General features: G+C 43.5%; 1 protein-coding gene across 1 annotated transcript in view; it reads left to right on the plus strand.

The window, feature by feature from the left end:
• DDX10 (DEAD-box helicase 10) overlaps positions 1 to 23,410 on the plus strand; it is a 161,055-nt gene that overhangs the window by 61,991 nt on the left and 75,654 nt on the right. The window contains exon 14 of the mRNA XM_069969768.1: positions 19,946 to 20,071. Coding sequence (XP_069825869.1) covers positions 19,946 to 20,071 — 126 coding nt within the window. The remainder of the gene's footprint in view (positions 1 to 19,945; positions 20,072 to 23,410) is intronic.

Genomic DNA, 23,410 nt, shown 5'->3' on the forward strand with positions numbered 1-23,410 from the left:
AAAAAAAAGTCTTTCTGGTAATTGATTGAGATCTGAGACTCCGGATATCAATCAGTAAATTGGTTGCATAAATAGATGTCACATTAAACACATTCACTGTTACATGAATTGGTCCCGAGGGGTTGGGGGAAGTGTACTTGTCTGCTTACTAATAGGAGCCATGTTTTATGTGGCACCCAATGTTACACGTTCACTTAAAGTGATACTGTCACTCCCATTCTGTATGAGGACCTCTCTACACAGCTGTAAAGCCTAAATTCTGCAGTTTTCCTACCTTACTTTATTATAGATTTGCTGCTTGGTCCAGTGAAAAATGCTTTTTATTGCTGGTTGATTGTGCCACCTGGGTGGGGCTTCATGTCTGCAGCACCACTTAACCCCACCCACATCATTGCTGTATGCCCCACCCCCTATGATGTCATCACCCTTCATCAGTCATTGGAAAGGGCTGGCCTAGAGGGGGTGGGGCCTAGATGGCATTGACATCATGGAGTGGGCGGAGCTAAGTGCCGCTGCGGACGTTCAGCACCGTCCAGGAGGCACAATAAGCCAACGATAAAAAGCATTTTTCACTTGACCAAGCACCAAGAAATCTATAATAAAGTCAGGTATGAAAATTGCAGAATTTAGCTGTGTAGAGAAGCCCTAATACCAAAAGGTATCACTTTAAAGCCCATGTCCTCTTAGTGGGGATAGACCAGTTCAAAGATGGAAATGGAGGCTACCATACCACCCCCTGTAACGTCTTAGGGCCCTATTACTCGAGACGATTATCGTGCGGAAAATCGTTATTTTGTTTGAATATAAACAATAAAACCTGAAACGTCATTGTTAACCTGAAACCGTTCACTATATTACACAAAACGATTGTCGTTGGTTACAATCATCACTATCATCGTTTGCTCCATCTGATCCCAGCAAAAGAAGGAACGATGTGAAATTACCACAAACGATTCACAATGATTTTGGCGTCAGCACCAAAGCTAACAATGAGCGATTTCTCGTTGGTCGTTTGATCGTTGCCTTCGTTTAAATTCAAACAAAATAACGATAATTTGCACCATAACCGTCTCTTTTAATATGGCCCTTAGCTATGTAAGTGTTACGGCTGCTGCTTCTGCCGAGCTGAGCAGCAGATGTCATCACCTGCCCGCTATCTCTTACAGACATAAGTGAGTTACGTGCAGGTACCCTAGCAGCCGTGTCTCTTTAAATCAATTCTAGTAACGTACGCCATCCGGCAGCTGAGGAAAATGAAAACCGCTGGCAGCCAGCTGTCTATGCGTATAGTGGAGCATTCTATTCCTGAAATGCGTGGGCATGTGACTGACGGCGATAGTTTTCAACACGTGCTAAATAAAATTGACCATTTTAATTTTCCTCGGATCAAGTACCTGCTTCAGATTCTATGTGACATTCCGCTTTCCACTGAAGATCTCCACCACATAGCAGATGTTCTTAAAGGAATCGAACGCATTCTGCTGGGATTCTGCAAGAACTTTAGATTTTTTGAGGTGAAACCCTTTGAAGGATTTTGCTTTATCGCAGTACCTGTTTACTTTCCGATTGTGTTTTAGTAAATGCAGGTCTTCCCCTTAAAATTTTAGAGCTTTTCCTTAGTGAGATATTCTGTCTATCATTCTCATAATTATTGACTATCATATCTTAGATATTGGTTATTGTTTCTCTCTCTCTCAGCAGGGCTGGAGTAAATGGCTGCAGTAATCTAAAAGGGGCCATACACTTTCAATAACTGATCGTCAGTTACCTCTCCTGTCCTCCGCCTGCTCTTCCCATACACAGGAATGTTTGGCACAACTGAGCATTCATGTGTTCTCTATGGGGACGCTTATCTCCCTAAGAACAAAGGGTCCGGGCAGTGATTTTCCATCACGCCCAACCCCTACTTCCATTTAACTAATCTGTCGGCGGATGGTCGAGAGAGCCCCATACACTTTATACTGTCAGCTGAACTTGCTTTGCATTACTAGTAGGGCTGACAAAAGTATAAAGTGTATGGGAGCCTTTAAGCTGCAGCCAGAGAGCTCTGGCTGCACCTTTTTTCTCCCAAAACAAAGGGGTCAATGGAGAATGCCAGTGGTTGATTCGGAGAGCCCCATACACCTTACACCAGGGATTGGGAACCTTCAGTCCTCCAGCTGTTGCAAAACTACAATTCCCATCATGCCTGGACAGCCAAAGCTAAAGGTATTTTTTATCTCAACTAACTTAAATTTTTTTTACAAATACACTAATTTAACAAACGTGTCTCCTTCTGATATGCCACTATTTCCCTTTTATTGCTGATAGCTAGTTGTCTAGGTTACAGACCACAGCTCTGCTCTAAAAACAGTTGTCTGACTGAAGTATATATACACTCACCGGCCACTTTATTAGGTACACCTGTCCAACTGCACGTTACCACTTAATTTCTAATCAGCCAATCACATGGCGGCAACTCAGTGCATTTAGGCATGTAGACATGGTCAAGACAATCTCCTGCAGTTCAAACCGAGCATCAGTATGGGGAAGAAAGGTGATTTGAGTGCCTGAACGTGGCATGGTTGTTGGTGCCAGAAGGGCTGGTCTGAGTATTTCAGAAACTGCTGATCTACTGGGATTTTCACGCACAACCATCTCTAGGGTTTACAGAGAATGGTCCGAAAAAGAAAAAACATCCAGTGAGCGGCAGTTCTGTGGGCCGAAATGCCTTGTTGATGCCAGAGGTCAGAGGAGAATGGGCAGACTGGTTCGAGCTGATAGAATGGCAACAGTGACTCAAATAGCCAACCGTTACAACCAAGGTAGGCAGAAGAGCATCTCTGAACGCACAGTACCTCCAACTTTGAGGCAGATGGGCTACAGCAGCAGAAGACCACACCGGGTGCCACTCCTTTCAGCTAAGAACAGGAAACTGAGGCTACAATTTGCACAAGCTCATCGAAATTGGACAGTAGAAGATTGGAAAAACGTTCCCTGGTCTGATGAGTCTCGATTTCTGCTGCGACATTCGGATGGTAGGGTCAGAATTTGGCGTCAACAACATGAAAGCATGGATCCATCCTGCCTTGTATCAACGGTTCAGGCTGGTGGTGGTGGTGTCATGGTGTGGGCAATATTTTCTTGGCACTCTTTGGGCCCCTTGGTACCAATTGAGCATCGTTGCAACGCCACAGCCTACCTGAGTATTGTTGCTGACCATGTCCATCCCTTTATGACCACAATGTACCCAACATCTGAAGGCTACTTTCAGCAGGATAATGCGCCATGTTATAAAGCTAGAATCATCTCAGACTGGTTTCTTGAACATGACAATGAGTTCACTGTACTCAAATGGCCCCCACAGTCACCAGATCTCAATCCAATAGAGCATCTTTGGGATGTGGTGGAACGGGAGATTCGCATCATGGATGTGCAGCCGACAAATCTGCGGCAACTGTGTGATGCCATCATGTCACTATGGACCAAAATCTCTGAGGAAGCTTCCAGCACCTTGTTGTATCTATGCCACGAAGGATTGAGGCAGTTCTTAAGGCAAAAGGGGGTCCAACCCATTACTAGCATGGTGTACCTAATAAAGTGGCCGGTGAGTGTAGATGTTTAGTGAGGTATTGTCTATACACTGTAATATATATATATATATATATATATATATATATATATGAGCTATAAATTCACTAGCCAGATCTCTGATTTTAGAGCAGAGTGGTGGTGGATAACCTAGACATCAAGCTGTCAACAATTAGGGGGAAAGGAAAAAAGTTTGCTCAATGAATGTATTTGCAAAAATATTTATTTTGAGGAGCCCTACACGTATAAATATTAGTTTAAGGTGAGAGTAACCCTTTAAGTCTCGTTTAAGTTAAAATCTAGCACACCGTTTTAATTCCAAATTAAATGTATACACAGTGTTGCCTACTAGAAAGGTCTCTGTACACTTTATACGTATGTCAGCTGAACCCACCACTAGCTGCAACTTTGGCCGCTGCTATAAAGTGTATGGGGAAGCTCCTTAGACTCTTCTGAGAGATGATGTCAGTAGAGATAAGGGTCGGAATGATGTATTATCACTGCCTGACCCCTATGATAAGGAAGGTGGTTGCTGAAGCATTGGGTATTGCGCATGGCAGCATAGCACAGCACCTCCTAGGCTCCCGGTCAGATCGCTCTGTATGGGGGTTATATGGACGTCTGTAGGGCCCAGCTCACTACTTTCAGAGTCCATGATTCATTATGTGTCGATAGACAATTTGCTGACCTGCGGGTTGGGTTGATGGAAGGATCACACAGACCTGTACACATTGTCTGCCCAGAAGCTCAGAGCAGCACTAAACACGGGGTTAATTGAGAGAATCCACATTGTCAGCAGCTTTGGTGAATGGAGAGGTTATTAAAAATCCATGTTTTTTTTTTGCAATAGCGTGCTGACAGGCTGTTATTAGTTTGTACTGCAGACTATTACGTGTTATCCGTATTGGCCCGGACCACCTGCCACTTTGCTTTTTCATAGACTATTATTGCTTGGCACGTGTCATACCTAAAGCAAGAAAAAAAACCTTTGTAAATGTTAGTACCTTGTGTTCTCTCGATCCTGGGGACATCTGTAAAGCTTATTTACTGCAACACGTCGGACAGAGTAATGCTGCGTTTACACGGAGCCATAACAATTTCAAAGTAACAATGTGTTTTTTATAACGATCAGCATTTAGACGGAACGATATATCGTTCGTAAAAATCGTTATTGCGATTGTTTTAAGCTTGCTATCTCACACATAGGGTGAATCGGTGAAAGACTGTTTACACGAAGCGATCTGCAAATTTTTAGCGAACGACCAACGACTATTTGAGAACTTGTTGAAAGATCAAAATGAACGATTTCTCGCTCGTCTTGATCGTTCACTGTTTTTACACGGAACGATTATTGCTCAAATGCGATCGTTATTGCGAAAATTCTAACGATAATCGTTCTGTGTAAACACAGTGCCTAAAAATTCGCCAGATTTACCAGGATAGAGATGAGCGCAACACGAGCATGCTGGAGTCCATGCATTCTGCGCTTGGATAACGACGGCTGACGATGTTGCATGCAGCCCTAGAGAATGTGGGGAAAACATAGGTATGGCCATATGTTGTATCCATGTTTTTGTGGACTCCCTAGGGCTGCATCCAACTTCTTCAGACACCGGTATTTAAAGGGGTTATCTAGTGAAAATCTTTTTCTTTCAAATCAACTGGTTTCAGAAAGTTATATAGTTTTGAAATTGACTTCTATTTAAAAATCTCAAGTCTTCCAGTATTTATCATCTGCTGTATGTCCTGCATGAAGTAGTGTAATCTTTCCAGTTTGACACAGTGCTCTCTGCTGCCTACTCTGTCCATGTCAGGAACTGTCCAGAGCAGGAGAGGTTTTTCTGGTTCAATGTTTTTATTAGTTTTTTAAGAACATATTACAAAAGAGAAAATCTATAAGCACTGACTTTAGTGCCAACAGTAAAGTTAACATGTTTGTACAACAAGCTAACATATGGGTTAACAAAGAATATAGGAACAACAGTAATAACATTCTGTATATTATATAGATATAAAAGTGTGGTAACATACATTCAGCATGGTAGAATTACATTAGGTGTAGCACCTCCTGAGCAAATAAGTGTAAAGTATACTGGTTTGTGCAGAGAGCACTGTGTCAGACTGGAAAGAATACACTGCTTCCTACAGGATATAAAGCAGCTGACTTTTAAATAGAAGTCAATTACAAATCTATATAACTTTCTGAATCCAAATGACTTGAAAGAAAAAGATTTTCACTGGATAATCCCTTTAAATGTCGAACGATCATACTCCAGCATTTACCCAATGGAGCCATTGGGTTAATTTGTAGAGATGAGCGAACCTGGAGCATGCTCGAGTCCATCCGAACCTGAACTTTCGGCATTTGATTAGCGGTGGCTGCTGAACTTGGATAAAGCCCTAAGGCTATGTGGAAATCATGGATATAGTCATTGGCTGTATCCACGTTTTCCAGACAACCTTAGAGCTTTATCCAAGTTCAGCAGCCACTGCTAATCAAATGCCGAACGTTCGGGTTCAGATGGACTCGAAACCGAACCCGGTTCGCTCATCTCTATTAATTTGTCAATTGTGCAGACTTTCTGGTGCAGCTTGCAGGGGCGGTGTGGCACCTCTCTTCCGTATGACCTAACATTGGGCATTGGAGAGATGAGGCTATAGGTGCAGTGGACAGGCAGCAGGTATCTTCCATGTGTCTTGTCTGACTAGGACATGTGAGGGATATCTGCTGGACAATAGTTGTCGTGCCCGGTGTATATTGCCTGTCTATACATCCGACTTTAGATCAGGCAGTAGACAGGTGCTGCACAACCCCTTTAAAGTGGTTATGCGGGCACCAGGAAACGTATCTGCCCTTGCTCCTCAGCGACTCTCTTCCGTTTTGTCTAGGAAGATATACCCAAACGTAGGAGGTGGGTACCAGATCACAGTCGTGCAGCATTAGACAGCCGTTGATGCCGCATACAGGCTTTGTTTAGCCCATTGACGGGTACAATGCTGTTTTTGAAAGAAAGTCTTCAGATTTTTCGAATCCTGAACAACCCTTTTTAAAGGGAATCTATCTGCTCTGTATCATGCCTAGAGCTCAAATATCAGAGGCAGTGCTGAGCCGCAGCATGCACACAACCTCCCTACCCTGCATGATTGATGCACACAGCTTGGCTTCCATCTCTAAGCCCTGTACATCAATCAAAGAAGGGTGGGGGAGGGAAAAGGCATCCACACTGTAGCACCACCTCCTTGACACTTCAGCATTATACAGAGGTGACAGATTCCATTTAACATAAGATTGAAAAACATGCAGTAATGAAAGGGAAGAAGCAATAGTGACAATGGCTTCAACTTCCTGGCCCCAGATACATTAGGAAGCAAAGCTCTGAAGCATAAACTGCTGTTCTGTTCCCGGAAGTGAACCTAAACATTATAAAAAAAGTTTTTCTGTCAAGTTTCACAAAAATAAAAAATCAGGTTAAAAGAAAAAAATAAAAAAAATAAAATATATATATATATATATATATATATATATATATATATATATATATATATATATATATATATATATTATACACACACATACACACACACACGGCTGTCCAAGAGTAGGTGGACAGTATGTGTAATAGTGTTATGAACTTCGGGGGAGATTTATCAAACACGATGTAAAGTGAAACTGGCTCAGTTGCCCCTAGCAACCAATCAGATTCCACCTTTCATTCCTCACAGACTCTTTGGAAAATGAAAGGTGGAATCTGATTGGTTGCTAGGGGTAACTAAGACAGTTTTACTTTACACCATGTTTGATATATCTCCCCCTGTATGTATGTATGTGTGTGTGTGTGTATATATATATATATATATATATATATATATATATATATATATATAATTATATAGTGTGTGTATGTATATATTATCCCCCCCATAATACAGATAGGTGAAGCACTGCGGAATCTGTGTGCGCTATACAAATAATAATAATTAAAAAAAAAAAAAATATATATATATATCTATATATATATATATATATATATATATAAAATAATCCCCCCATAATGTACATCTAGCACACTAGCCTCCCACCTCCTGCAGATACTTAGGAAGATGCGTTCCTGTCTGGTCCCAGTCGCTATGATTTGGTGCAGGGACGATGCTTTTGGATGTGCTATAATTAGCGGGAATGTATTTGCCGGCGGCAGTGGTCTCTGAGAGGGATATCTTGCTTTTAAGCACTTTTGAACAATTGCTCTGCATCCTTACTTGTCCGGAGGGCTCCATTTGCCGGCAATTTTCTCGGTAAACATCCCACTTTGTAGAACTCTGAGCTGCATCTTCCTACGAGGTTATAGAATGATTGCCAAGCAAAGAAAAAAGAAGGAAGATATTTAGTGACTTTGTGCCCACGGCTCAGAGATGGCTGCGGAGCGTCACATGGGGGCATGTTCTGACAATGCCAACCTCTACTCCTGAAGTTTTCCTTGTGCAACCTACCCGCTGGTCTCATTCACTTGAATGGAGCTGTGCTGCAGTTTCCCTGCGCCATGCATGGACAGGAGGAACAGGGGAAAGAGCACTACCGTCCCCTTATTCTTGTGGGGGTCCCATCAGTCATGAAGTGATGGCATAGCTAGCCTATGCTTTGGGTATGGCCTCATTGCTTGTGTATGGCCAGTGCTGTAATCATTCTCCATGGGGCCAACAAACATTTCCAAGTGCCTAACCCAGAAATGCTTGGCGGCACCATAGGGCATGAATGGTGGGACCTCTGCCAGTCAGCATGCTATTCCTATTCTGTGATAAGGACATAACATGCTCAGATGGGAATACACCTTTACACTGCATTTTATGACTGATCCTGCCCCCTGTTGGTGACAGCCAGTATAACTAGTAATGTCTCATAGACATTCAGTTATGGTTCTATATTCAAGTCCTTAAAGGGGTTATCCGGCGCTACAAAAACATGGCCACTTTCTTCCAGAGACAGCCCCTCTCTTGTCTCCAGGTTGGGCGGGTTTTGCTGCTCAGCTCCATTGAAGTGAATGGAGCTTAATTACAAACCGCACCTGAACTGGAGACAAGAGTCGTGTTGTCTCTGAAAGAAAGTGGCCATGTTTTTGTAGCACTGGATAACCCCTTTAAAGAGGTAGTCCTGTGACTTTTATTTTTCCTTTTAAATCAACTGGGGTCAGAAACTTTATATAGATTTCTAATTTAATTTTATTCAAAATCTCCAGTCTTCCAGTACTTATGAGCTGCTGTATTCCCTGCAGGAAGTGGTATATGCTTTCCAGTCTGACACAGTGCTCTCTGCTGCCACCTCTGTCCATGACAGTAACTGACCAGAGCGGGAGAGGTTTCCTAAGGATTTGCTGCTGCTCTGGACAGTGCTGATGTGGACAGAGGTGGCAGCAGAGAGCACTCTGTCAGACTAAAAAAAAGATTACACCTTTTCCTGCAGGACATACTGTAGCTGATAAGTACTGAAAGACTTAATTAATTAATAGAAGTAATTTGCAAATCTGTATAACTTTCAGCTCCGTTTCGTTTACGTGAATGGAGCTGAGTTGTAAAAAAAAACACACGACCGGAGGACGGGGGTGGCGCTGTTTTAGGACTAAAGCAGCTATGTTGAATAAATTCATAACACCATATGCTGCTTAGAATACTATGCAGTCTGATCTATTCCAGATACTGCAGAACCTCTTTATCTTTATGGATTTCCAGCATGTTCCGCAGCAGCTTATGTGCAGGCGTTGCTGCTTTTACCTTGGCTTACAAACATCTGATCTTCTATCTTACAGTAGACGGTTATAATATACCCAACCCCCCCCCCCCCCCCCCCAGCTTGGGTAGTTGACATTGAAGCACATCATGATATCTGCAGTCATTCATCACTATTCACTCCTACAAAATACACTTTTTTCGTTAAGAGGAGCGATATACCTCAAATCTATCCGCGGCAGCGAGAGCGGAAATGTATTTCTCCTTGCATAATTCATTTGATCTGACATTTTCTAAAACGGCGACGCGATGCCAGCCCTGGCGCCGGATTGAGGCTTTGCCTAATTGCGTCCCATTTTCCCTCCTTCCCCTACAATCAGAGGCGGGCGGCATTTGCATAGTATTTGTTCGGTAATATCTTAAGCATGATGGTAACATATTACTTCCTTCCCAGGTAGCATTTCACTTGGTAATTCCGTACAGCTGCCTCATTAATCTCCCCTCAGCGATTCTTGTTTTAACAAGGCGCGCATAAAAAGCCAAGTGGTAATGGCGTATCGGCAGATATGTGTATGGGGGGGGGGGGCCATAAATTATCACTGGTTTAGGATCAATCCTGAGACGGCTCAATGATGGAATGTAGGACTACACTGCGCTGAGTGCAGACGTGTAGCCGCCATCATCTGGTCTCCCCTGTCAGGGACATTAATACTGTGCACAGTTACATCATTACTAGGGGAAATCTTTAAAATTTTTCTATTCACCTTGATGGGTAACTATATAACAATACACAAGAGACATAATAGGACCTAAACTTACAAAGTCTGCACCCACTATAGCTAATGCTGCAGTACAATTCCAACTAATACTCCTAATGTCAGTCAATACTGGCCAAAAGTTGCAATGCCTAAATGTTCAAAGTACTTAATTTATGGACTTTTCAGCGTGAATGACTGAGAGGCACTATCGTATTTTTTTCTTTTTTTTAAGAAATTAAAGGGGTTATCCAGCTCGACAAAAACATGGCCACTTTCCCCCCTTCTGTTGTCTCCAGTTCAGGTGTGGTTTAAGCTCCATTTACTTCAATGGAACTGAGTTTCAAAACCCCACCCAAACTGGAGACAACAGTAGGGGGAAAGTGGCCATGTTTCTGTAGCGCTGGATAACCCCTTGAACAGGTGTTGGGATCGCAAGTTTTTTATGTTTAAATCATTGTTATACATGTAGCTACTAGGTGTCTCACTGTGCACTGCGTGTCCACATTCAGTAGCAGAAAATCCTTAGGGTACTTCCATTGTATGGTCAGCTCTCCTGCCCCACAGTGACATTATACTGACAGAATTGCCAGAATTGCCAAAGAGTATTGTCTCCTGGTAAGCTGCAGAGCTGATAATAGAAATATTTAGGGCTGGACGATATACCATGAAAATACTGATTCCATACCCCCCTCACACATACACATACACACACTTTCTACTCCTGGCCGCTTGCACACGGAACTCCTCGGTCTCTGGAGGAACACGTCAAACAGACCACTGGGACCCGGGATCTGGTAACGGTGTTGCTGCGGTAGCTGCACCCCCCGTTCCCGCTATACAGCTCTAGCACTCGCAGTGACACTACCACCCGATCCCGTGGTGTCTGCCGTCTGTGCGATCAGCTTCTCCAAAGACCGGGGAACTCTGTGTGCGAGAATATACCCTGCCCCAGTTCTAATCGCACAAAGGACTGGGACTTCAGTATAACATTGATTTATGCTAGTAAAAGTAAAGAAAGGAAAGGCGGCACTCGTCATATCCAATTCAGTCTTTTATTAACCCTCCTTGCCTTTACACCATGTGCAGGGAATGACAGACAACAACGACCGCTTCACGCGATTGCGCTTCTTCTGGCCTTTGGGCTGTAGTAGAGGGATAGTTTTTTCCCTCCAGAAATTAAGCTGTGCTTAATATTAAGAATGTAATATTGAGAATATTAACTGCCCCCCAGTATTTCTAAAGTGTCCTCTGTTTTATCCCAGCTCTGCTACACCCATAAGTTTCTAACTCATGTGACTTCCAATCAGACAACCAGAAAATTGCATGCTGTAAGGTGTAGACTGGATGTCAGTTTCTCTTGGCAGCACCCTGGTTCCTTCCCTCCCAGTGAGCTCTGCCTTCCTTGTTCTTCTATATGGACTCCATGTACAGGCTGCTGCCGAAAAACGAACGCTTCCCCCCTCTATGAGACTGGACATCTATACTTTTGTGGTCTCTCAAAGTGTAGTATGCAGTCAGTGAAAACCAGAATAAAGAATATAAACAGCAACTTCTAGCTAATGTAATGTTACATCAGCCACCGTGTGAGCCGCCGCTACATTGGATGGAGGGGCAGTTAGTGCTGCTGTTTATATTCTTTTTAATGATTTTCATCGACTGCATACTACCCATAGGGCATATTGTTTTAGACATGGCTACATATAACTGTATCTATACTTGTGCGTTACTACTACCTCACATCCCTTTCTTGTCCCCTGATGAACCGCATTTCATTAAAGTGGGGAAACATATCGGTGAATGGATATAAAACTCTACGTTTATTCATTGATTTTTCTTGCTTTAATTTACTGGTACATTATATTAGAGTGATGAAGTTCCTGTTTAATGGGTTTTCTCCTCCGTACATGTAATACCATGTGATGCTGTGACCTTTCTGATGTATTAGCGCCTGTATTATAGGTGGTATATTCTTGTACTTTATGTAGGCACTCAACATTCGGTTAAATCGGTGACAGTCTATATAAAAATCTATTTTCTCACAGATTGGATAAGCTGCTATTCGGTCTACATCTGTATGATCATCTCTGTTATGGGTAGAGGCTACTTTTACAGCTGATAGCGGCCTTTAAAATACAGTCTAATATTTCACTTTTAAAGGTTATGCGTTTTGAGGCAGGACATTTTATTTTAGAGCATCTATAAAATGCCCTAATGAAAAGCAGCCACTAGAGTAGGGCGCCTGAGCCGAGGGGTTCGTACCTGCTTCAATATAATTCATACTCAGTACCACTATTCCTGCTGTGTCTCCTGTTTCATCTCTGCTCTGCTGTAAGCTCCAATTTAATTGCTGCATCTTAGTCATGTGACCACTGATCAGCCACCAATCCTGACTTTCCGATTGCAAACTGCATCCTTTCCTTTTTGGATCTGATCCCATGATGCATCAGTGCAGCATCACGTGGGCAGCTGGAGCCAGTGCCATCTCTGCATGCTGGGAGGACAGTGTAACAATGCTTGGTTTAATAGATATCTAAATAAGGGACTATAAGTATACAATTATGGAGGCTGAATGGTCATCCGATGAGATGGAGATTTCGTTGAGAGCACAGAAACACAGGTATTTTTACAGGGGTCACCATGAGATCACATGACCCAATTGAAAGAAAGGATTCCAGGAAATGTGTGATTTAAAAGGAACAACTAAATTAGGTAATAACATATATACATATAATGAATAAAAAAGGGGCTATATAGGAAAACAAAAACAGCCTTTCACCCGAACAACGACACCTAGTATTTATTTAGCATTGTCTCTGAACCCCATTCATTTTGCTGCAGTACCAGACTCAGCCTATGCTAAAGAGGGGCACTGTTCCTGAAAAATCGAAAGCACCTTTTACTAGTTTGGCCAAAGTATAACAGAATTCTCCACGTTTTTGTCAGTGACCGATGTGATCAGTACCCGTGGAATCTCTATTGCATACATTTCTGCAGCAACATTATCGTATTAGGGCCTGAAACATTCCATGCACATGCCGCGGAAACAATAGAACTGATTTCTGCCCATATAAATTCTACAAACAGATCTGCACCATGTGAATAGACCTTAATGGGACGTCATATGTCAGTAGCTGCAGGCGTGCTCTTGTGTAAGGACCCTATGATACCCATCCAGCAGTTTCAGTAGGGATCCTCAACGCTGCATCTCTGCTACAACACACCCACTTCTACCCTGTGAGGGAAAACAAAGGTCAGGACGTCCTGTCCATCACCTGCTGAGATTGATTGCCCGCACATAGCTATTGACTGCTGACGTGCGCTCCCGATGGAGCAGGCTTTACTGCAGCACATGGCTCCCCTATATTACCTGTTATTATATCTTTCCGAAAGCGGGGAATTGATTGAAAAGGTAAAAGCTTAGACGTAACCTGTGACGTGTATTTTCCTCCTTGTTCTTGGAAATGTTTTGTTCAAAATCTTTTTTTTAATTTTCCCTCTAAAATCAAGATTTTATGTTAAACATATGTATTGAAGCCTTCTTGGCGATGATTTTTGTAATTTTCCATTTTACTATCTATGTTATAAAATAATCCTGAAATCTTGCAGTTTTCAGTCTGGCCACTAGTCTGTATATTAAGCTGAGACTTCCTGCTTTGTCGGTGATGCGTCCCCTAGAAGGAATAGGGTTTGGAGATCTTTATTGTGTCTACGTTCTTGGAGATTGCTGTAAAGCATATGGCTAAATGTTGTTAAAAGCGGTTGATTGGCCTGTCCCCCATGTCCTGTGTGTCTCTTTGAAATTTTTTTTTTACATTTTACATTGTCTGTGTTTAGCGGCTATATTCGCCTTATATTGGATGTATGTTTAACAACATATAAAGATTTCAAAAACAAACTAACAATTCATTGGCGCATGTGGTCCCTAGTGGCTTCCGCCTGACCCATTGACCTTAAATGATGGATCTTCTCTATATCCAAACAGAGAGATCTGTCTATCAAGGCAAGTAGAAGCCAAAGAAACTCATGACCATGCCCTTTTACTACCATGTTGGTGATTGGGTTAAAGAGTGATGCTGATGAAAAGTTAATAAATGATTGGAGGAAGTCCGACACCCCAGCAGTTGGTGGTCCGAGCTGTGATATCACCAATCAAAAGTCATACCTTGTCCAGTAGCTGTGCTGGGTTATCGCATTGAAGTGAATGGGCGTTGGACTGCAGTAGCTCAGCATGGCCACTAAACAGAGAATGGAGCTGTTCTCTTCTGGCGCTTTTTCACTGCAAAGTTACTAGCAAATATCTAATTGTTGGGTGTGTCCAGTGTTGCACCCCATCGATCTTCTATTGATGACTTATACTAAGGATCGGCAATCTTCTTGACTGTAAAATCCTTATAATTGTAAGCGTTCTTAGGAGACTGATATTGCGATCAGACTTGCAGTGAGGTTTGGCAGTGCTGCAGTGATCTGTGACCGATCATTAATGTAGACCATGCTCCACACTCCTTATAATAAGTCTAATAATCATTCCTGAGGCAGCAGGAGTCATGCTCTCCTGGTTTTTAATCAGATCTAGCCGTTCCCAGTCATGAATACACAAGTAAGCAAGTGGCCTCTTTACATTGTAAATTAGGGTCTGCAAAGTTTAGTTCAATAAATGAATTCCGCCATCCTGACGGAGCTTGCCTTCGTTCTTATTCTGCTCTCGTGACGCGTGGCCTCCACCACCCGCGTGCCACTTGTTTTATTACACGGAAGCCAAGCAGCGGCTGGTAATATCATTAGCTTTGATGCACATTGTACATTTTTTATGTTCCTGCTCATCATTCCCATCCAAAAATCTCCTGGCTAATCTTTTCTGAAAAGGCCAAAATTCTAATAGATTATTAGAGTCCTGAAGCTGTCTCTCATCTTGGGCCTGTTCCATCTTTCGGTTTTGTAATACTTTTTACGGACATGAGCCTCTACAGTAATAGCTTGAGTTTCTGGCCTATAAATATTTGTCGGAGATCTTCTTACTATTATTTGTCTCCGGAAATTTGGGTACTTACGGGATGTTATTAAGAGTTAGAATTTTAAGGGGCCGTCTTCTTTCTCTGGATGACAGTAAATTAGTATGAAAATATGGAAACACAATCTCGGCTAAACCGTAATAGAGAAAAGCTTGGGAGATGCGTTAGGCTTCGTTCACACGGAGCAATACTGGCGGAATTCTCTGCGACGGGATCCCGCCAGCCTCTAGGTAATAATGACAGTCTATGGGAGGCTCGCGCCTTCTCTCTCCGCGCTGAAGAATGGACATGTCCATTCTTCAGCGTGAACAGAGGACTGTCCCATAGACAGGGATTCCGCCAGTTTTGCTCCATGTGAACAGAGCCTTAGTTACAATCGTTCATCCAACACATTTCTGGTCACCCCATACTCAAGCATGTTAAAATTAAATTACATGAGCCATCCCTCTTTTGGCATCATGTGTTGGGGGAGAATGGGGAAGCCCTCATACGCATTCGATGCTTGGTAAGTTCAGTTCGCCTGAGAGACCCTGCTCCTTTGACCCTATAGTTGAAAGCAGTGGTCGTCAACCCTACATATTGTGGGCACGTGAAGTGCTTACCTGGATACCATTATAGGGTGGTATCACACTCTAAATCCTGTCTCGGAGGTAGGCATGTGTACATATACTCTGTCCAAGGCTACATTCACACGTTCATTCACACCTTATATGATTTATGCAGTTGTCGACAATCTTTTTCTGTAATCTTCTTTTTTTTTTTCTTTTCCGTAATCTATTCCCCCTCCTTGCGGATCAGCAATAAAGGGGAAAGTGAGAGTTAAATTAAGTAGTAATGGTTTAAGATGATTACTCATCCGTACTGTTTACTGATTTGCGGACGTTAGACATTTCTTCTATAAAATGACAAGCACTCCCATTGACTTCTATGAGAGAATCTGTGCTGCAATTACGGTCTGTACTAGAGCACGTCAGTAATTTTTGGACAAAAGTACAGTAGGTGTGAATGCAGCCTTAGGCTGTGCCTCATGCATAAGGTGAGTCAAATTACATTAAAAAAAATTAACATTTTGGAGTTCAAATGTCCAGAAGAAGTAGCACTGTTTTGGAACTCTTAAAGGGCTTATCCAGTGCTACAAAGCCATGGCCACTTTCTTCCAGGGACAGCACTACTCTTGTCTCCAGTTTAGGCGCAGGCTTTGTAACCCAGTTCCATTGAAGTAAATTGAGCTTAATTGCAAACCGCACCTTCGCTGAAAGCAAGAGTATTGCTGTATCTGGAAGAAAGTAGCCATGTTTTTTGTGCTTGATAAGCCCTCTTAGCTGCCAATACATCTTATACTAAAGCCAGCAGAGCCCACTTACTTCCTTGGTGTTAGGTGTCCTCCTGATAGATGATGTCTATAGAGACAAGGCTTGGGCATGTTGGACTTTAACATCTGACTCTTTTGTTCTTGGAATTATAAGCTCTCTGGCTATTCCAAGAACAACAAGTGCACCTAGTATATTATCCTCTGCTATATCTTTGGATTTGGGAAGGTCACACCTTCATCCTTGACGTTACCTATACACGGTCGGTAAATTTTCCCTCCATCATATAATGTGTTAACTGGACTACCAGGCAATCAAGCGGTAACAATATGAAGTCCATATGAACAGTTCTTTTTGCCTTTTTTTCATGCCTGTCTGTGAGGATGACTCACATTTCGTAGGATAATGGCCCAGAGCTGTTTTCTTCCATCGACTTACGAAGAACATGTTGTGGTCTCTTGTGTCCGGCTTTTATCAGAGGGAGTTACAATGCAGTGACCTGTCCTTTCAGAGCTGCCTGCGGCTCACGCTGGCATTATTATGGAGTGACAGCAGGGATATTTTACAAGTGCTACTGTACAAAGACTGGCTCCGCTCTACAGTATCGGAGCAGGCGAATCCGGGCTTGTCCATAGTCCTCCATTAGTTATATAATAGAAGAGCCCATGGAGCCTCATTTAAGAGTCTCGAAACACAGGACTAGCCAGATATCCCCCTGGGAAGGATACAGCCAAGGGGCGGCTCTTGTAGGCAAACCACCAAAACCAACATATTAAGTGGCCCTATAAGTCAATGTAAAAAGGATAAACCAAGGCCAGGTGTCCATCCACAGACAGCTGTTTTGGGATGTTGCCCCTCATCAGTGTGGAACAGGATTCTGGCTAGGTGGGAGCAATGCCTGGTAGAGCCATAAGAGAAACAGATTGCTGATCTCAGGGAGACAAGCCAAACGATAACACTGCCGGCTGCTGGTTAAAGTGCTAAATGCAGTGAAATCCTAGGTGCATTACTCCCTTTGAAATCTAAATATACAAGAGTCCGCAGAGTCTCAAAACACTGTCCATAGATGTCCTCATTTTACATCCCCACCGCCTAGGACCAACGTGAACTTCCAACATCTGAATTTTTACTTTTAATTTGGTACAAACCAAACATTATTGTAATTTATGAAAAAAATTACCATAGGGCTACATACAAAATGGGCAGTAAGTGTTAATTGATCCCCTGATCAATTTAGTTGGGGGATCTCTAGCATTAAGTGTTCAGTTTCCCTGCAGCACCACCACAGGAGAAATAAAGCATTACACATGACCTTCTAATCAATGGGACAATGGACTGTGTACTTCAGACGGCCCCTTTAGGATCTGTTATATCACTGATAACACACATGATTTCATTTGTAGTGACAGCTGTATTATAATGTTTCTATTAAAGGGGGGCTATTAGCAGGTTTGTGCAAACGGGGAGACGTGTCAGAGATAGGGCAGAAAAAAAGACTACCAGGGCTGTAAACATCAGGTAAAGCGCTAAAGGAGGATTTCGGCAGGTTCGTTTGCACAAATCTGCTGATAGTTCCCCTTTAAAGTCAATGTACCAGCAGTCACGTTGCTTTCCGATTTTAACATCGATAGACCGGCATGGGGATGCCGATGCCATGGTCCTTTTTTTGAACTGTGGCCGGGTTCCCGCGCACAAGGCTGGTCTATTTCCGGTCACCGACCCGGCCTGAAGTACTGGAGGCAGCCCGCCTGCCCCCAGTGTGACGAAACCTCTCCCCTCTGTGATGCAGCCTTATTGATTCTAATAGAGCCGCGTCACACTGGGCGTGAGTGGGCCTCCATCCAATGCTTCAGGCCGGCCTGGTGTGCGAATACCTGGTCACAGTTCAAAAAAAGGACCACGGTATCGCCATCCTGCGCCAGTCTATTGATGTAAAAATCTTAGTGATGTAGCAGCTGGTACATTCGCTGCAAGGACATTTTAATGGTCAGCATTTTTTTTTACAATTTGAATTTTCAGCATAAATGGTTTCTAGAGAATCGCTTTCCTTCCAGCATCTTAGAAATTTGTCAGTAATTGTACATTTTGAATTATGTGGCAGTTTTTTTCTTTTCTTTTATTCATTGGGTTATTTATTTTTTTTTATTTTTTTAATTTGTATATGGAAAATTTAGCTTTAGGCTCTGCACGCCCCGTCATTGATCACTGCGCCACTGCCTTCAATGCTCTGTTTTTGATAGAGGAGCAGAAGGCGAGCTGGAATCTCGCTAGGAAATCTTTTGATCTGCATCCAGAAAGGTGGCAGCAATGTACACTGCTTACATGGCAAGAAGGATGCTCGAGGAGGACAAAGAGAAGTCTAAAATCTCCTTCCAGCATCCACAGTGGGAAGACAGCCATGGGTGATCAGTCTATGAACTGTATGCAACTTTTTTTCTTTTCTTTTACATCTTAAGAGTCGGATGCCAAAAATCGCTCTTTTATTGCAATATGTTTCTATTTTTTGACACTAAATTTTTTTTTATTTTATTTCACTGTTTGTTAATTGTTATAGGGGCTGCCATCTTGCCTGAACTATTCTTAGCAGCATTTAGTGACATGCTTTACAGCAAGCCTCATGGACATAGATGACAATAGACTCTGTGTCCATGAGATAAATGTGAAACATTACTGAGCGCACTCCTTGACCTTTTGAAGAGGTCATTCCACAGGGAGCTGCTATTATCTCCTCGCCTCGCCGCATCGCCGCGCCCCCTGCCATCCCGCCCACTATGCATATTCCTATTTGCATAGTGGGCTGTATACACTGCCGCTGCGCAGGGAAGCACTCCTGATGGAGACAGGCTGCTTCCTCCGCATGAGCGAACCCCCGGGCCACCGCTGGGGGTTCGCGCTTGCACGGAAGGCAAGCCTTTCTCTGGTGGGACTGCTTCCCAGCGCAGCCGTCCTGTATAGAGCCCACTATGCAGTTATGAATATGCATAGTGGGCGGGCTGGGCGGGATGGCAGGGGGTGGGCTGGGTGGCCCGTGGCGCTGCTCTCTGGCCCAGAGCAATGCCCTGAATGCTCTTATTCTAGTAATTAGCGATTTTACCAAACAATTTGCGGGAGGACAGGGGTTAAAGAAATGGCTATGTACTACTGTGGTACACAACTACTGCGGCATATCAGCAGGTTCTCTGGGAAGAACCTGCTGATAGTGCCGCATTAAAAAAATGTGTTTCTCTACCCGCACTGTGTGCACAATTCTTCCAGGTCATTCCAAGTGATCATTCATGGTCTGAACAACAGACTGATCAAATATTTCAACTTTTTTTTCTTTAAGTGACAGTACCCATGTAACAGATGGTATAGCTAAAAGATCCTCATAATTTATAGATAAAGGAGCAAGTTCACCCATTGTAATGCCATTTTTTGCCGCCATGTATTTTGGTCATTGACTGCATATCTTTGGAGGACGGTGGACGTCATGGAGAATGCCAATATCAAATATTCAGGCGAAATCTTAATCAGATTTGGTCAATAAAAAACTGAACGATATTAGACCTTAACCTACTTTCACCTTTATTTTTCTTCATAGGAGGATGAACTGACCAAATCCAAACTCAAGAAAATAGAAAAAGTGACCAAAGTGAAGGACGCCAAAAAAGTTTTGAAGAAGAATTTTAAAGTCAACACAAAGATAGTTTTCGCTGATGATGGAGAGGTGAGTGCTTCTCATACGTACTTCTCACTGTTGTTTAAATTTTTTGCAGAAATCAATAGTACAGGCAATTTTAAGAAACTTTGTAATTGGGTTTATTAGCCGAAAAATGCATTTTTATCATGAAAAAGCAGTTTGAAGCTCTCCCCCCTGTCTTCATTGGCGTGGAGAGAGTAGGGATGGTCCGAACCTGCCGAGGTTCGGGTTCGTATGAACCCGAACGCTCGGCAGCAGATTCCCGCTGGCTGCCAGCTCCGTAGAGCGGGCGTATCCAGTGGGAGTAACGCTCTGAAAACTGGGATACAGGCTATGGCTGTATCCCAGTCTTAATCATAACCGAGGGTTCGGGTTCGTACGAACCCGAACCGAACTCTGTTCGGACCATCCCTAGGAGAGAGATGAGACACCAAAACAGAACAACAAAGAGTTAATTTACAGCTACATCACTGGGTTATCTCCTCTGAAGTCAGCACTGACCTCTCTGACTTCTGAATACTGGCTTTCATGCAGTTCCTGCTGTATAACCCTTTGTTCTTTGCTCTCTGCTGCAGACTAATCTCCCTCCTTCCTCCTCCATAGAACAGAGAGGGTCTGACTAATGTAAAACAGTCAAGATATCATGGCCACTTTTTTCCAATTTTATTAAAAAGTTCTCCGTAGTAAGAAGTTCTGTATTAATAACAGCCATTATCAGTGTGGCTGTTACCATTATAATACATGTTGTTACAGCGCAGAGTTGGGCTCTCTGGATGCAGGCACAGCTTCTCTCCTGCAGCTTCGCCTCTATCATTTTTTGTGTCATTGTCTTGGCGTTTCTGATGGATGAAGATGCTGCACGTTGAGTCCCCAGCTGGCATTGTTGGGTGTGCTGTGCTGTAGCCTACACAAAGGGCCTATGATAGATGGTGACACATCGGGCAATCATGTCACTCCTGCATTGTTGATTGAATGTTGCCAAGGTATTAAGGTGGCCATGTACATTAGCTACGTCGGTCAAGTCCCTGTCCATTTCAGCAGGACTGGCTTCGCAACTAATGTCCGTGGTGGTGACCTGAGACTCTCCTGATGCTGATTTTGGAATAGTAAAGGTGGATCAGGTGGTGCTTGCTAATCCTTAAAAAGGCCGATAAGCCGTCACCTGAATTGTCTTAAAGTGGCTTATTCCCTTTTCCCTATAGAGATCACATAGCTGAGACGAACATGGATGTTTAAAGGGGTTATCCAGCAAAAAAAAAACAAACAACAAAAAACGTGTTTCAGAAATTTGTATAGAGTTGTAATTTACTTCTATATAAAAATCTCAAACTTTCCAGTACTTATCAGCTGCTGTATGTCCTGCAAGAAGTGGTGTATTCTTTCCTGCCTGACACTATGTGAGCAGGCGTAAATCATGATAAATGAGGCGCGGGAGGAGGCAGAAGCTGTAGTCACAGAATAATCCGATTTTTTTATTTTATTTTTTATCATTATTAAAACTAGTTTCATTGGCGCAAAATAAGAAAAATGGATACAAGTATAAATACCCTTTTTGAAAAGATCATCCTTCATGTGTAGAGTACCACAAAATCACCCTCCCAAGTCAGTAAGGTACAGGTATTTGAGACTAACAAGACAGATCCAGAGACGTGCCCTTATGGGGATGTGTGTCACCTGACAGCGCTGCATACAGCAATCCTGCACTGTCATTTTCCAGCTATTTTGATGGCCAGGACTATTTCGCATTTTGGGAACATGATTTTGCTGACAACATCAGGATGAAGAAGCGAGAAGCAGGGGAGCACAGCAATCACGTCTGACATCATCCTCAGCCTGGCAGGACCAGAAAGGAGAGAGACGGGCACATAATATAGCGAGCGCTGGCACATACTGCCTTAATCACACAGCCTGGAGGATTAACCCTCACGAATGCTTAGTCCACCCAGCCGCATAACACCTCCCTGCCCAGCTCTGTTACCTCACTGCCAAACACCTTTGTAGGACGCCATCCAGAGCTAATGCTACCTGTGACAAAGAGAGCAAAGAAATCCAAGATCTAATACCATTTTACAGATTTTAGTATATATATGTTGCAGTGAAATGATAGAATCAGGGATTTGATCAAATCTCAGGAAATGATGAAATGAACACCCCGTTCCATCATTTCCCTAGGGATTTGATCAAATCACTGACCCCTTTCAGGGAAATGATGGAATGAACTCTATCATTTCCCCCTGCGACATAGAATTCACTTACCGTATCGCCCCTCTGCTCCCCCCCAGCCTGTCCACTCCCCGTCCGACACCATATGCCTGCCGGGAGGTGTGCCGCTCTGCTCCATGTCCGCCCCGCCGCCATATGCCTGCCAAGATGTGTGCCGCTCTGGTCCCCCATCCGGCCTTGCCGCCATATGCCTGCCGGGAGGTGTGCCGCTCTGCTCCCCCGTTTGGCCTCACCGCCATATGCCTGCCGAGAGGTGTGCCGCTCTGCTCCCCCGTCTGGCCTCACCGCCAAATGCCTGCCGGGAGGCGTGCCGCTCTACTCCCCCGTCTGGCCTTTTGCCATATGCCTGCCGGGAGGTGTGCCGCTCTGCTCCCCCGTCTGGCCTCACCGCCATATGCCTGCTGGGAGGTGTGCCGCTCTGCTCCCCCGTCTGGCCTCGCCGCCATATGCCTGCCGGGAGGTGTGCCACTCTGCTCCCCCTTGCACCCTGCCACCAAACATAGAGCCTGGCGACTCCTTGATCGTTTATTCCATCATTTCCCTGAAAGGGGTCATGCATTTGATCAAATCCCTAGGGAAATAATAGAACGGTGCATTCATTTCATCATTTCCCGGGATTTGATTAAATCCCTGGATTCTATAATTTCACTGCAACATATTTGGGCCCACTTGGTAAAGATGGTAGTACCCATGCCAAGGCTTCAGATATAAAATAAAATTTCCCAGAACTAGTTTGGCTGGTCGCATATGGCAGATGTGCTGCACTCACTGGTCACACAAGTCTGCCGGCACACTCAGGCTCACATTGCTGCATTTATGCTTTTAGAGCAGGGCAGAGTCAGTAACTTAGGCAACAATGCGAGGGAAAGAGCAGGCATATCAGAGAGAAAGTAGAGAGGGGAAGAAAGTTTGATCAATGGATGTATTTGACTTGGAGAGCCCTACAATTTTAACTATGAGGTCGGAATAACCCTCTAAAGGTGTTATCCAGGCTTAGATAAACATGGCTGCTTTCTTCCAGAAATAGCACCACTCTTGTCCTCTGTGAATGGAGCCAAGTTGTAATACCACACACAGCCTGAGGAGAGGTGTGGTGTTGCTTTTGCAAGAAAATAGCTTGGTTGCTTAGTATTCTGAATAATC

The sequence above is a fragment of the Dendropsophus ebraccatus genome, chromosome 5, assembly GCF_027789765.1.
Source record: "Dendropsophus ebraccatus isolate aDenEbr1 chromosome 5, aDenEbr1.pat, whole genome shotgun sequence".
Taxonomy (NCBI): Eukaryota; Metazoa; Chordata; class Amphibia; order Anura; family Hylidae; genus Dendropsophus; species Dendropsophus ebraccatus.